Source organism: Aspergillus flavus, chromosome 1 (genome assembly GCF_009017415.1).
Source record: "Aspergillus flavus chromosome 1, complete sequence".
NCBI classification, from domain to species: Eukaryota; Fungi; Ascomycota; class Eurotiomycetes; order Eurotiales; family Aspergillaceae; genus Aspergillus; species Aspergillus flavus.
The window spans coordinates 3,197,682-3,210,452 of record NC_092406.1 but is presented as its reverse complement, the minus strand read 5'-3'; the positions used below and the strand labels follow the sequence as shown (position 1 = coordinate 3,210,452).

General features: G+C 47.4%; 8 protein-coding genes across 8 annotated transcripts; 1 reads left to right on the top strand and 7 right to left on the bottom strand.

Annotated features, from left to right (window-relative positions):
- Window positions 1-56: 56 nt before the first annotated feature.
- Window positions 57-2,367, bottom strand: F9C07_2228004 (fungal-specific transcription factor domain-containing protein; the record flags this gene model as incomplete). The annotated part of the gene is made up of 4 exons (XM_071509811.1): window positions 57-1,037; window positions 1,093-2,110; window positions 2,161-2,246; window positions 2,302-2,367. 4 exons carry the CDS (start codon window positions 2,365-2,367, stop codon window positions 57-59), a joined length of 2,151 nt encoding a protein of 716 aa, XP_071365790.1.
- A 191-nt stretch (window positions 2,368-2,558) lies between these two features.
- Window positions 2,559-4,763, bottom strand: F9C07_2240303 (tryptophan dimethylallyltransferase-domain-containing protein). The gene is made up of 2 exons (XM_071510017.1): window positions 4,097-4,763; window positions 2,559-4,037 (listed from the first exon to the last, which is right to left on the bottom strand). The coding sequence occupies exons 1-2, from the start codon at window positions 4,138-4,140 to the stop codon at window positions 3,260-3,262; spliced, it is 822 nt and encodes a 273-aa protein (XP_071365788.1). The 5' UTR covers window positions 4,141-4,763; the 3' UTR covers window positions 2,559-3,259.
- On the bottom strand, window positions 2,793-3,134 carry F9C07_2228003 (aromatic prenyltransferase; the record flags this gene model as incomplete). Its single annotated transcript, XM_071509810.1, has 1 exon — window positions 2,793-3,134. The coding sequence occupies one exon, from the start codon at window positions 3,132-3,134 to the stop codon at window positions 2,793-2,795; it is 342 nt and encodes a 113-aa protein (XP_071365789.1).
- Window positions 4,764-4,793: 30 nt separating the features above from the next.
- On the top strand, window positions 4,794-6,223 carry F9C07_2059249 (CUE domain protein; the record flags this gene model as incomplete). The annotated part of the gene is made up of 2 exons (XM_041284089.2): window positions 4,794-4,812; window positions 4,956-6,223. The coding sequence occupies 2 exons, from the start codon at window positions 4,794-4,796 to the stop codon at window positions 6,221-6,223; spliced, it is 1,287 nt and encodes a 428-aa protein (XP_041140781.2).
- A 552-nt stretch (window positions 6,224-6,775) lies between these two features.
- On the bottom strand, window positions 6,776-7,042 carry F9C07_1186 (uncharacterized protein; the record flags this gene model as incomplete). Its single annotated transcript, XM_071507716.1, has 1 exon — window positions 6,776-7,042. The coding sequence occupies one exon, from the start codon at window positions 7,040-7,042 to the stop codon at window positions 6,776-6,778; it is 267 nt and encodes an 88-aa protein (XP_071365787.1).
- Window positions 7,043-7,246: 204 nt separating this feature from the next.
- On the bottom strand, window positions 7,247-8,525 carry F9C07_1185 (putative ubiquitin-conjugating enzyme; the record flags this gene model as incomplete). The annotated part of the gene is made up of 4 exons (XM_041288364.2): window positions 7,247-7,395; window positions 7,467-8,218; window positions 8,303-8,397; window positions 8,464-8,525. The coding sequence occupies 4 exons, from the start codon at window positions 8,523-8,525 to the stop codon at window positions 7,312-7,314; spliced, it is 993 nt and encodes a 330-aa protein (XP_041140782.1). The 3' UTR covers window positions 7,247-7,311.
- A 504-nt stretch (window positions 8,526-9,029) lies between these two features.
- On the bottom strand, window positions 9,030-10,850 carry F9C07_2199773 (uncharacterized protein; the record flags this gene model as incomplete). The annotated part of the gene is made up of 5 exons (XM_071509466.1): window positions 9,030-9,389; window positions 9,462-9,719; window positions 9,747-9,893; window positions 9,966-10,652; window positions 10,761-10,850. The coding sequence occupies 5 exons, from the start codon at window positions 10,848-10,850 to the stop codon at window positions 9,030-9,032; spliced, it is 1,542 nt and encodes a 513-aa protein (XP_071365786.1).
- A 350-nt stretch (window positions 10,851-11,200) lies between these two features.
- On the bottom strand, window positions 11,201-12,359 carry F9C07_1183 (uncharacterized protein; the record flags this gene model as incomplete). Its single annotated transcript, XM_071507702.1, has 2 exons — window positions 11,201-11,826; window positions 11,906-12,359. The coding sequence occupies 2 exons, from the start codon at window positions 12,357-12,359 to the stop codon at window positions 11,201-11,203; spliced, it is 1,080 nt and encodes a 359-aa protein (XP_071365785.1).
- Window positions 12,360-12,771: the final 412 nt, after the last annotated feature.

The following is a 12,771-nucleotide window of genomic DNA, read 5'->3' as shown; positions in this document are numbered from 1 at the left end:
AGAAGATGTTTCTAAGTATGCGTACCGATATATACACGCATGAGATCTTGAGCGATTCACGAAAGATTGAAAAGCTCCCACATGAGACCATCAAAATCCGGCACACCCGTCAATCCAAACGTCTCCTCAAATGCGGAGTCCCCAAACAGTTGTAGTGAGTCCGATTGTTCAAGTGTAGCGTCCGGAAACCCTGTGTTGAAATCACCAAAGCCGGCAGTATCCAAGTCTATAAGCTCCTGTTGCTGGTTTGTTGCGTTTTGTCCCAAAGGCAACTGGGAAGAGAGATTAGGGCTTTGTTGTATATTATTCGTAGTCCGTATTCTTGAACGAAGCCGTGGGGTAGCCGTTGACTCCCCTGAAGCTCGAGTTTTCAAGAGTCGCCTCATAGTCACACCTGAGATATCATCGATGCAGTCCCTAGCCCTCTGGGCTTCAAGCCAATATTCGCCGATACTGCTCAGAATATTGAGAGCAGTAGTTATATTTTTGGACAGCTCATCTATTTGTATGTTTGTCGAGATATCAGGAAACTTCCAAATGCTGTGAAGCACCACAAGTGTGCCCAGAAGAATAGAATGGACAACCAGCCGGTTATACTGTAGGGAGTCATGCTTATACAGCTCTCTGAAGCTTTCCAACAGCTCCATCGCGTGTCTGAAACATAAGATGGAAGAATCTTCGGATGGATCTGGAATGGCTGGACTGGGGCGCAAGACCAGTATCATCATCTCATGATATTTGATTTCGCAGAGCTTGGCGCTCATATTGTTGATATTATCAGTATGTGGTGTCTCGGCCTTCCAGGTCTGCAGACGCTCCAACATCTCCCTTTGCCAAATGAATATGTCTCGAATGGGTGGGTAGGCGTAGGCTGGTGGCTCCCGAGATATACTGTGCATGACATACTTGATCTCGGAATTTAGTCTGGCGGCTTTGAATAAGTGTATGCCAAAAGATATATGAGAAGGTGACTGTTCAGGGGATCTTTCTTGGGCGTCAGGTCTCATCAGCTCAAGGTCTGAGATGTCCATAGGAAGCTAGAGCCGTTAGTTCCATACCCAGAAATTATCTAAATATACGCGAAATACACACACGCAGATCACACGCTTCGTCCCGGATACCCACCGGTCGCCCCATCATTGTCCCTATCGTTCGGTCAAACGTATACACCACCCAGAAAACCCGAGTTCTCATTTCCTGCTCCAACAGGGAGATCTTCAGAGATGGTGTGTTTCGTATATCCCGCTGTAGGCCTAAATCGATAAGAGAAGCTAGGCATTGGTAGTTGAGGTTCCATATATTGATTCCACAGGATGGGTTGTGGAATCCATACACCATGAGCAATAACAATGACTGCAACCCACCCAAGGTTCCATCAGGAGACATATTACTAAAATGCTGCATTGCTGTAGCATAATAGCCCTCAGCAGGCAGGCGAACTTTGGATCTCCGTGAAAGATCGGTGGCAGCAATAGCCATGACCATATACACCTGAAAGGCTACTATTGGGCTGACATCTTCCGACGAGTACATTTGATCTATATAGCTCATATGTGATGGCTGATGCAAAAAGGGATAAATGATGTGGATGGTTTCGAAGTACTTAGCTGACAATTCGGCAGCAGTTTCCCGTCGCGGGGGCAAAGAAGCGGGCGTATGAAGAATCTCTGCTGCGAGAGTGGTCGACTCTCCTGAAAGTGAGCCCGCAGAATCATTGGCAGCGTTTCGTCGCTTCTGATGCCGACCAGCACTAGAGAATACGAGATTGGCAAAGAAATATCCGCTTGAAGGCCCAATATAGCGGGGTTCGCCTCCGGGGGAGAGCGAGACAAGTCCTATCTCATGGGCTTGCCGAGATTCCATCCGAGAAATAGAGCGTAATGGATGATGTGGCCCACTTTGGTATTGCTGTCTGCTTTGCCCCGAGCCTTGTTCCTCGCTTGCGGCAAGCTCTCTCTGAGGACTAAGGATAGACGTTTCCTCAATCAGGACTGGCTCTTCCTCTTGGGCAAGGTTGTCTGTGGGTTGGTCGCCCAAGTCAAAATTTGGACAACTTTCTTTTACTAGTGTTTCCAGCCATTGTATTCGTTTCTCCATGCTCGCGATATACCTATCCAAGATCAGAATTTCTAATTATCTAGGGGCAGGCTATGCACTAACGAGCGCTGAACAAGCTGCTTGCCATCATTGATACAGGGTGTGCTGGCCTTCTGGCATGCCCCACAGCGAGGACTTTGTCCATCGCACTGTATAAACCAGCGTCAGCTGCAGAAGCTCGCAAGTTATAGAGCAGAAACATACGCGGATCTTCCGTCGTTGACAGCGGCGGCATGCGGCGCGATTCCGATTTCTCCTTGGCGAATCCATAGTAGCGACAATATTAATATATAAATAGTGAGTGTACTTTAATCAGCATAAAATGCTGAAATTTCAATGATAAAGAGTGATTGTGCAACGTACTGCAGCCAATGATCGGAGGGAGGTTGAAAGAGAAAAGATCGAGCCTTCGCAGTCATGAAAATGGAGACGGAGCTCTTCCGCTGGGACGAAGCGGATCTCTTCCGAACGTCCCGGTTAGCCCTAAAACACTGGCTCTACATGAAGACCTCCTGTGATTCCAATGTAGATAATTAGGAAAATGTACTGAATAGACTACCTCAAATCTCAACACACACTCTCCTTCCGTGTTTTTCTCCTTTTTTGAGTACTTGGGCTCAGAGATGAGTCTAATGGGAATTTTCACAATTCCCCAAGAGTCCATTCAATTATATGAAAAATGACTTACAAGTAAGTTAAATAGTGTCCAAATAGGTTTTACCTGTGTCAACCATGCCAATTTCCTCCATGAAATGTGCAACCCCGGTAGCAATTTTTAGATCATTCTCACCATGTACATGCAAGTAGATCTTGGTCAACGGCGATGGATCTTCGCTTCGCATCTCGTAATTCCACATCAACGGGGTTGTCTTGGGGGTATCACTTCGATCATCATGTTCCACTTTGATCTGAAGCTCTCTATCCGAAATCTGAATATGGTCATGGAGCTGCAAGAGATACTGCAGGCCCTTTTCCACATATGGGCCCTGCAGCCGAGAGCCAAGGGACCAGGCATGTTCAAGTTTCGCCCGCGTCATACTAGCTGAGCACATATAGGAGCTTGAGGCGAGAATTTGATGGCTCTATGCAGTCCCACGAGAAGAAATTGTACGGGTTATACGAGTTAGTCTCCTGCAAGTAACAGTCCACCATTGAAAACACCTCAGAGCAGTCTACTTGTCTCTGTAGGTCTTTGACCGTGTTGGCCAATAATTCCCGCGAAGACTGCCCAGATATTTTGCATTTCAACCCCGGAAAGACATAGGCTTTTACCGATATCGCGCTGTCTCCGACAAAAGTCGATACCGAATAGTGTTTGCGTTCTCAAATATGTGTCATTGATATTGTTCTCTTGCAGTATGGCTTTTTCGGTCGCATCAAGATGTATGTCCTGGGAGACTGTATCCCACAATCGCGAATCGAATCCTTTGAGTTCCAGTTCTGACAAGGTAGAGAGAAACTTCTTTGCTATATCTCGATCGTAGGCAACGGGCTCGGTACCTCGCGCTCCGCTGAGGGGCTCAAAAGCTATGCGAACAGTTGGTTGCTTTCCATGCTGCTGGTAGTTGACGCTGAACTCCACAGGAAGTCCACTCTGGGTAAGAGAACTTCGAACTACTTGTGGATAGGGCCCCAAGCAAGCGATGATGACACGGACGTAGAACTCAAGGTACTGGTGTTGCCGCTCGATGCTATAAATCGACGATGTCATAAGCTTCAGTAGGATTGGGCCAGTTTTGTAACACCATTGCTTCCAATTCTCATTCGAAAATTCGAGTTCTTCAGTTAAGGCCTCGAAATTCGTGGGACTTAAGGGGCAAGGAATGTGCATCGTGGTCGGAGAGCCCGGTTTTGGGGGAAGATTCAAGACCTCAGCTGGAATTCCTCTGGGGTCGGTAGAGCTGAGTTTAATATGCAACGGTGCAGATAATGGAGATCGTCTTGGAGTCCGTTCAAAAGTTAGTTAAGTAGCTAATGAGCAAGCAAACAAGATTATAACCTAGACTGCCTCGTAATGCTGCAGCTTGATGTAACCTGGAGCATGCCGCATCCTAATGAACAACTGTTCGGCGAACAGCATTTTGACTGTTACCCTAATAATAACGTCACAATCCAGAGATATAAATGGAGCATGAGCTAAGATTCTTACAGAGAGATTTTTGGTTCATATCCAAGGTGCTATTGAATTGGATAATGTATCTCTATAACCCTAACCAAGACCAAGGTTGCTTGGTTCGCATATATTGTTAATTTTCGGTATGACAAATGAGGAATTGGCTTGAAGTTCGACCACATCTGACACCCATTGGGGCACAGACAATGTTTTCTTCTACATGAATCCCATGATCATCAAATAAGAAAGTAGGTGGTCAGACGGATTTCGGGGATAATTTGACGCCGATGAACGAATCAGTCGACACCGAATGCGGGGAGCTTGGTTCTAGTATATAACTCTGTGATACCCTGTGTGAGGATATTCCGGCGAGCATATTTTAGCTGCATCGGATGGGCAAGAGGGACGTAAAGTACACAGTTCTTTATATATATACTAGGGGTTTACTTCCACATTGCATGCTTCTTAGTATCTGATTGGCCACTTCCAAAGCAATCACGTGGCCCCGGAAATATCAATCGTATCTTAACTTGAGTCTTTCATTCCGAGCCCTCATCACAAACCCATAAACATATATTACCTCATGGCTTCGGATTGGAGTCGTGAGTCCTATCTATGGACCGTTTCATAACCAGGAAGAGGCCACGGCCTAGCTCACCAGTCCCGCGGGCGGCATCAGAATCGCCACTCCCGGATGAGGACTCAACAGATGTAAAGCTAGCACTGCTCGTGTCACTTTTTCCAGAGATTACACAGGAAACGCTTCTAGATGTCCTTGTTTCATGTAGCGGGTCAGTGGAAGCCGCCGCATCTACGATCGCAACACAAGCCCCTCCCTCCAAGAAGCGGGTGATACCGGGTACACCATCTGTACAGACGTCTTTAACGTCACTTGTCCTCCACGCCGACGAGGGGAAAGAGTCACTCATCAAACGAAAACCACTGACTAGGAAGGGTAAAACCCTACATCTATACTCCCCGAAGGATGTCGCGGCCCACACGCCATGTACAATCATCCACAATTTCCTTCCAGCGGAGCAGGCGAATGCACTCCTCCTAGAACTTCTGGAGGAGTCTAAATATTTCTCTAGATATAAGTTCCAGCTGTTCGATCGAACAGTTGAAAGCCCTCACTCATCTAGCGTATACGTCTCTACGCCGGAGGAGTACCGTCAGCACACATCAGAATACACATACGGCGGGACCTATCGGTCAAATGTGCGTCAGATCACACCGCATATGCGAGCTGTTTCCGCCAAAGTGCAGCACACTGTGAACGATGAAGTACGTCACCGGATCAAAACCTTCTACCCTGGCGGGGAAAAGCTCAGATACCAGTCTCCGAAAGAATGGATGCCAAATGCCGCATTCGTTAATTGCTATGATGGCCCCGCTGAGAGCGTGGGGTACCACTCGGATGAACTGACTTACCTTGGCCCACGAGCCATCATTGGTAGCCTGAGCTTAGGCGTGGAACGAGAATTCCGCGTCCGGCGGATCGTACCCAGCAATGAAGACGAAGAGGCCTCTCAAAGTGAGAAAGACACGCCTACGCCACAACCTGAGCGGAAGCAGTCACGAGTGGTATCTGACGTCCGCGCTGATGCCCAAGGTCAAATCTCCATTCATCTCCCCCATAACTCTCTGCTGGTTATGCATGCCGAAATGCAAGAAGAGTGGAAACATGCCATCGCACCTGCCCAGACGGTTTCACCACACCCTCTGTCTGGAAACCGCCGCATCAATGTCACTTATCGCTGGTATCGCGACTCCCTCCATCCACGGAACACTCCTCGTTGTCGGTGTGGTATGCATGCCATTCTGCGCTGTGCTCAGCGCAAGCGGGAAACTAGAGGTAGGTATATGTGGATGTGTTACGGAGGCTTTGCCCCTGGCAAAAAGAGCTGTGGTTTCTTCCAGTGGGCTGAGTTCGATGACGACGGGGAACCAGTCTGGAATAAGAAGCAGTCTGAAGATGAAGCGCCTATCTTGAGAAATTTTGTAAATGAATAATGTCTCGTTAGGATGGTGATCAAGATAATCAGTTTATATTATGATCTTCGCGTTTGTCAGCGTGATGCTCCAGTTCTATCACTTATTGCATGGCGAATCTCTGCCATTGCAAGACTAAGAAAAGAGATAGTGCTATTCAAGCCTATATCACACCTCGTGAACAAAAGTTAAAGGATCACAAAATTCTTCCTTGATTATAAACCATTAATTATAGAATCAGGGTACGAATGAAGCATAGGTATTTTACCCAGCCTGCAACTGACGAAGTAACCACCATCTCTCAGCTAAGCTTGACTCGGCCAGTAGCAATGAATCCTCCAACAACAGTCTGCAACACCCACCGGTTGGCATTTGGTAGCAGTCGAGTATTCATCTAATCAACGGTTCAGAGTGCGAGTCGACGGATCGTATGCAAGAGCTTCACGGATAGGGATAACGGCGTGGTTCAGGTACATCGTAATGGCTGACAATATCAATTACCCTTTCGGAGTGCTCGTCTTGATTTTCTTGAGCTGCCTCCGTCGCCAAAAATGTGGAACCAAAGCCGTCCTTCTAAACCATCTCCTTCTCCTGGTCTGATTCCTGTTTTGCATAGGGCGCCGGTGGAGAAATTGTAATATCGGGAACGTCAGAACTGCCGCGAGCAGAGGCTCTCTCCTTATGCCTATCCTGGGGGTTCATGCAAAAGAGATAGTGAGTGTGAAGCCGACCACTGCAGGCCCCCGAAAGAGCCAGAGCCATTATGAAGATGATGCCGATAAGAAATATCGGAATAGTAACTAATCCGATGACGACGAAGGTGTCGTAATTCTTAGCCATGCTTGTATGTCTATTTACTCTGATGGATGCGGCGGGTATTCGGTATGCAAAGAGTTATGAGGATGTCTTCTGTACGAATGGATAGAATGAAGAGAAGCCTTCCACCCGATTGCAGGAAATCGTAGATATACATAGAACATCCTTTTGGGAAGGAGCGTACCAAGGAGTGCTAAACGGGGATGGGGAAACAGGAGGGTCAGAGTTCGTACAGATATTTTTTCTTCCTGTATACATGAATAATGAATTGGGTATAAATCGCAGAGATTGAACTAATGGCGTGCTTCTTCCACCTGTGGGTTTATCATCTCTTTGATTGATGTTAACGTGGCGTCGTCTAATCGAGAGAAGCGAATCTGCAAGCTTCGGTCAGCGATGGCCACAATGAGCTGCCTGGTAATATGGAACACTGATGGGAGACTCTTACCATATCCTCAGTTCCACTTCGTGTCGCATTGCCAAACAATGTTGCTTCCGAATGACTCGCCTCGACCTCATCTTGGACACGCTTGGCCCAAATCCCATCCCAGTGCCAATCACCAGGAAGCCGCGCCTGCGGGATTCCCTTTTTAGAGCTACTTGTAAAGGCCGAGTTACTGCTATCTTTTCTGTGAGCCTTCCACGCATGCCAAGCGCTTGGATTCCCAGCAGCTTCGAGCGGCAACGAGTCGAGCACTGTTTCGTCATCGAATGTAGAGCGAATATAATTCAATAGAGCAGTAACTGGGACAGACTCCCTTATCTCCACGGGTTTCTCTGCTGTTGTTGAGGTAGCACTCTCCTCTCGATCATTATCCGCTTGATTCTTCGACGGAGATGTAGGCCTAGAGGCGTCGTTTGGGCTCTGAGGCGAGTCATTGCCAGCTCTATCACCACCGGTACTGAAGCCATTAATACTCACGGCTCTCGAAGAGTCCGCTGAGTTGATCACACTTCGTTTACCTCGGCCAAACCAGTGGGGAAATCCATGTCGTAAGCTAAATCCGCCGGGCGGTAATCGCTCCTCGTCCGAAGCACTGACGGGATCTTCACTCGAAGCGTTTGTGCTGAAGGTGTATGTGGTAAGGGGAACGATCAACGGATGGAATACATCGGTGGAGAAGGTCACCAAAGGTGGGAGATCGGGATATGAAGGCGGAAATCGGATCTGGAAACGAAGGATAGCAGAAGCATACGGGCCTGAACAACGCCAAAGTAAATTGATTAGCTCTAGATGGGACCAAAGTGGTTTTGCTTATCCCAATCAAAGGGATAGTATCGTACCAGTACGAACAAATAGAACACCCGTCCAGAGAGTAGGATCATTCGGAGCAGGGCTCACATAGAGTCCTGGAGGGGCTGCATGGTTTAAACTCGCACTACAGTTGAAATATGTTAATTTGGCTTCATTTTGAAACGGTACAGATAAGATTAAAAAGACTTACAATTCCAAGAGAAGTTGGTGTTTACGCAGAGCGGGGATATTAGGCAATCTGGAAGTGGACATATTGCTGGATGAGACTCGGTGATGCTGCTGCTAAGTTACCGCTCAGGAACACGCGACGGCTTCTCTATTTTCTGGCAGAATTATTTGAACACTCCGCGGGATGGCCCATTGAATCCTGAATCTTTGGCACAGTCAGCGTCTCCGAGTTATCATACCATACAAAGCGATTATTTTTCACTTAAAAAAATTAAATTGTCCTTCCTGCAATGTACTTATGATGCTACATACTTTACAGGTCTGGAGAAACCTTTTTGGTGGTGTTTATCGCATTACAGTATACAAGTAAAAGAACCCCTTTTCCTCGGTCGGAGATTTTTGAGGTTTGACTTCATTGGACCGCCTTCCTATTTAAACAGGGCGGTCAAGTCCCCCAACACCCTACAAAACAGAGTTATGTCCGCTATCTCCGAACATCTACTATCAATACCATTTCTCAAGTCCTTTCTCCATTGACTTCTCTGGAAATTCTACCTTGATGAATTATTACCATGAGTTCCTATCAAGTCAGTTCTCCACTGCCTTACGTATGTCTGCCTCATTGACTTTACTACTATCCTCCCGATCGTCCAAACTTCCATCTTCATCAGAGTCTCCAACGTCAAACCAAGGATGCTTGTATACATGCCTTTCATTTGCTGGATACCCAGTTGATCTTAACCATCCAAATATTCCTCGTGTTGGATTTGCTGATAAGTCATCTGACAAGCAATCAATAGAACGCTGACTCGAAGTACTCTTGATCACCGATTCAATCTGCGTAACGTTGTCATCTGGCTGATGGGCGTCAACTCCACGAGCTTCCAAATATTTTCCGTCTGCGAGTTCCCAGTACCATGCCCGGTACTCTAAACAATGGCAATTACACTAGGCATGTTTCTGGATCTCAAGCTCGGAATCATTAAGCAAAGTTTCCCCGAAAGGCTTCCATGGCCACACAGGAAGTCTAGCATAGGAACCACAGCCGATGATATGAAGTAGTCGACATTCGTCCTCGCGTCTGATCACTTTGCCATCACTTACCCCTGAGCTCAGTGTAATGAATGACTCTATCATACCTGTCCATGCCGCTGCGTGAAGCTCGACAGCTACACATCCAGCTTTTATAGGCTTAAAAGCCTTAACATTATCCACAAGCATAGCTCCGAGCCACAGTGGCGCTAACTTCGGTAGGCGTCTTGCAAGGATCTTGAGGAGCTTAACTATGTTTCCTTCCTATATCACTGGATCTATAACAGCGAATGCAGCACTTATCCAGGCCGCCACCAAGTTACACTCGATGTCTGAGTTGAAGAATGTGCCGTGAAGCAGGGATCGGATGCCCCACACATCACAGCTTAACATCATGTAGCGAGGAATAAGGTTGTAGTGCTCATTAATGTGAATTGGTGGAGAGTATGGCAACTAAAGTGAGTATTTCGAAGTAGCACTCATTTTCGGAACAGGGAGTGATATTGACTTGCTCCAAACAAAAGGGATGCAAAGTGCTGCGGACAAGGCCGCCGAGCATTGACCATATAAACGTTTGTAGCAGCAGAAACGGGCTAAATACCCCAGAGCCCTATCTGACGAAGGCGGTTGGCTTTCGACGTTTGGAGGCAGTTTAGTTCTTAACACTGTGGTGCCTGATATCGCCACAGCCCAAGGCGAGACATACGTCCTGCCATTATAGACTGTCGCTATACCCCATCCTTCATATGCTGATAAGATTGCATTCCACCAATGGACTTCATCATCACTAGCATCATCTCCAATGCCTACTTGAACAGTGGTATGTGACAGTGGGGGCTCACATCGGGAAGTCTCTTTCTTGAAGATAATCATACAACGGTGCTCTAGAGATCTGCTCAACAATTCAAACCATCGAGCACTCAGTATATAAGCCCAAGCAAGAAATAATACTGCGATGTAGTTGCCCTCGTCGTACCCCTCAAGACGTTGAACGCCAGGCCATTCTGCGAATGGGGCAGAGTCCAAGAGCTCCACATTCATCGCATTTTGAGTCGCAAGCAAAAGCGTGCGGTGCATTTCTTTCGGCCCCAACTGGCAAGCCCCATTGGAAGTCTTCCAAGTCGAATGACCATTGACGTAAAGAGTACCTGAGCTCTCGGTACACTTGAACGGGGCTGGCTCGTTTCGGGGATCAACCCATGTCCGAGGAATGATGGCGTTTGGCCGAGTATGCGTTTGAGATCAATTGCATTCAAATGGGAGAGAAGTAGGGCGTTCGAGGTCGACATAACTCGACCATAATGCATAACTTTCACGTAGCACGCGATCAAACCTCTCCTTTGTAGGCTGAATAGCATCATCGTTATCGTTAACCATAGTGAACGGGGGATAATGTGCCGAACGAGTTGTGGCTTGTCAAATAGTCCAGCATTCACAAAGACACCGTCAATTAGTCGAAATGGGCTTGAAACTCCCCTCTCCTCGCGACATCAATTGTCGCTCGCTTATTGAAAGGTAGAACTGTTCTATAGATAAAGAAAAGGACGTGGCAAATAAAAAAACGGACTGTGGTTATTAACTCTAACGCAAGGAGTCTATTCAAATAGGCAACAATCAGGCAAACGCACCTGCCCTTATGGCATCCCGGCCTCTATCCCACCGATAGCCTTGGATACGCATTCTATTGAACATCTCAACACAACTTATACAGCAATTTAGGGCCAACCTTAATTACTTGGCATGGGTTGCATTTGTGTCCCTCCTACCACACCGGGATTTGGCCGAATGAACCCTAAGATAGTCATGCCCTCGCCAATCCCCTCGTAAATTCCACCTGCAATACCCTCAACCCACCATGCAGCCAGGCTTGACACTGCAACACCCACCTTCCCATCATGGATACTGAGGACCGTTGTTCCCAAACTCATGCTCCTTTTACCCAAGCTATCGGCAGCATCCAGGCTCGCCGACACGACACGCTCGGTAACCCGATGGGACCGTTCAAATTGGTAAAGTCGGTGCAGCACAATCTTGAGGTACGGCATCAGGAACTGAAGCAAAAGAAAGAAATGCACAATACTGGAGGCCAGCAGCCGGTGGAGATAAGATCGCTCTGCCGGGTGTCTTGTGTGCACAGGTTGGTTGACGAAGCCAGCTGTGGAAGGTACAGCGAGAGAGTTGGAAATTGGGCCAGGGAGGCTTTTCCTGATTCTTGCAGTTTCTTCATAAGTCAAGTCTGTAGGTAGGGCCTGAAGAAGATAGCATAGCGCATCCATGTACAATGACCGTATCAGGTGGCTGTCACAATCGCGTCGCTGGGCTTCTACTCCTGCATGTTGGAGGAATTGAAACGCTAAATTAGAAGAGTCAGAGGCGGTCTTATACTTTTCTACATCTACAGCACATGTCAGTATGTTGGTATGGATGCATACCTGGGACGACATGATTCCAGCGCAGTCCAGACTCCTCTTCATACTTGGACATTCCGAACCCCATAGACTCTACACCTTTTTTCTCTTCGAAAGTTGTGATATAACTAGTTTCCGATGACTTCCCGGAAACCGAAGAACCACACGAGTCCTGCCCGTTACTACTACTGCCCGCAGTAGCAGGGCGTTGCAGGTCCCCGGAGGCCAAACCGGATTTCTGTCCGTACAATGTCAACTCCGGCTCCGATAAAGATGGAGAGAAGCTATGATCCTTGGGCTTGTGGCCTGCTCTTGCTGTGTTTATATTTGAGTCCGACTGCGCCGCGCGATGAAGCGAGGGATACAGACGGGGAATGTGTCGTCGGATCGCAGCTGGGAGAAAATCGGGAAGCCCTTGAGAGAGAATCATTGTGTCTCCCAGAGTTGACTGTTCGTCCATTGTCTCTATTTTCTCCATGGTGGTCTTTGTGATAAATGAAGGGCATCAGATGAGGGGCAATTTAAGGTCGGGTCTCGGGTGACAGAAACGAAGCTTGGAACTGACGCAGCAGTGTCATAATATCGGGATTGATGATCGCCAGAGAATCACAGTTCAGATGAGTCCGTCGTGGAGAGATCTTGTGAGTACTTTCCAGCCATAATGAGAGTGAAGTTATGGTTCAAATGACGCCTAGTTGTTCAAACATCCGATCCATGCAGGGAAAAACCGTTGAGGCGCGAAAAACCTCCGAGTTTCACATGTCAAAGTGGCGATCCAACGACTTTTGACCCACAGTTGAAGTCTTTCCGATAAGACACTAAAGATAGAAGTCACTGACATCCATATACCCTAGACGACAGGCAAAGCAAACAGTACTTACTACTTACTG

Coding starts and splice junctions, on each gene's coding strand:
- F9C07_2240303 (XM_071510017.1), bottom strand. CDS start 4,140: ATGCTCCAGGTTACATCAAGCTGCAGCATTACGAGGCAGTCTAG. Junction 4,038..4,096: donor AGCATTACGAGGCAGTCTAG/GTTATAATCTTG, acceptor ACGGACTCCAAG/ACGATCTCCATTATCTGCAC.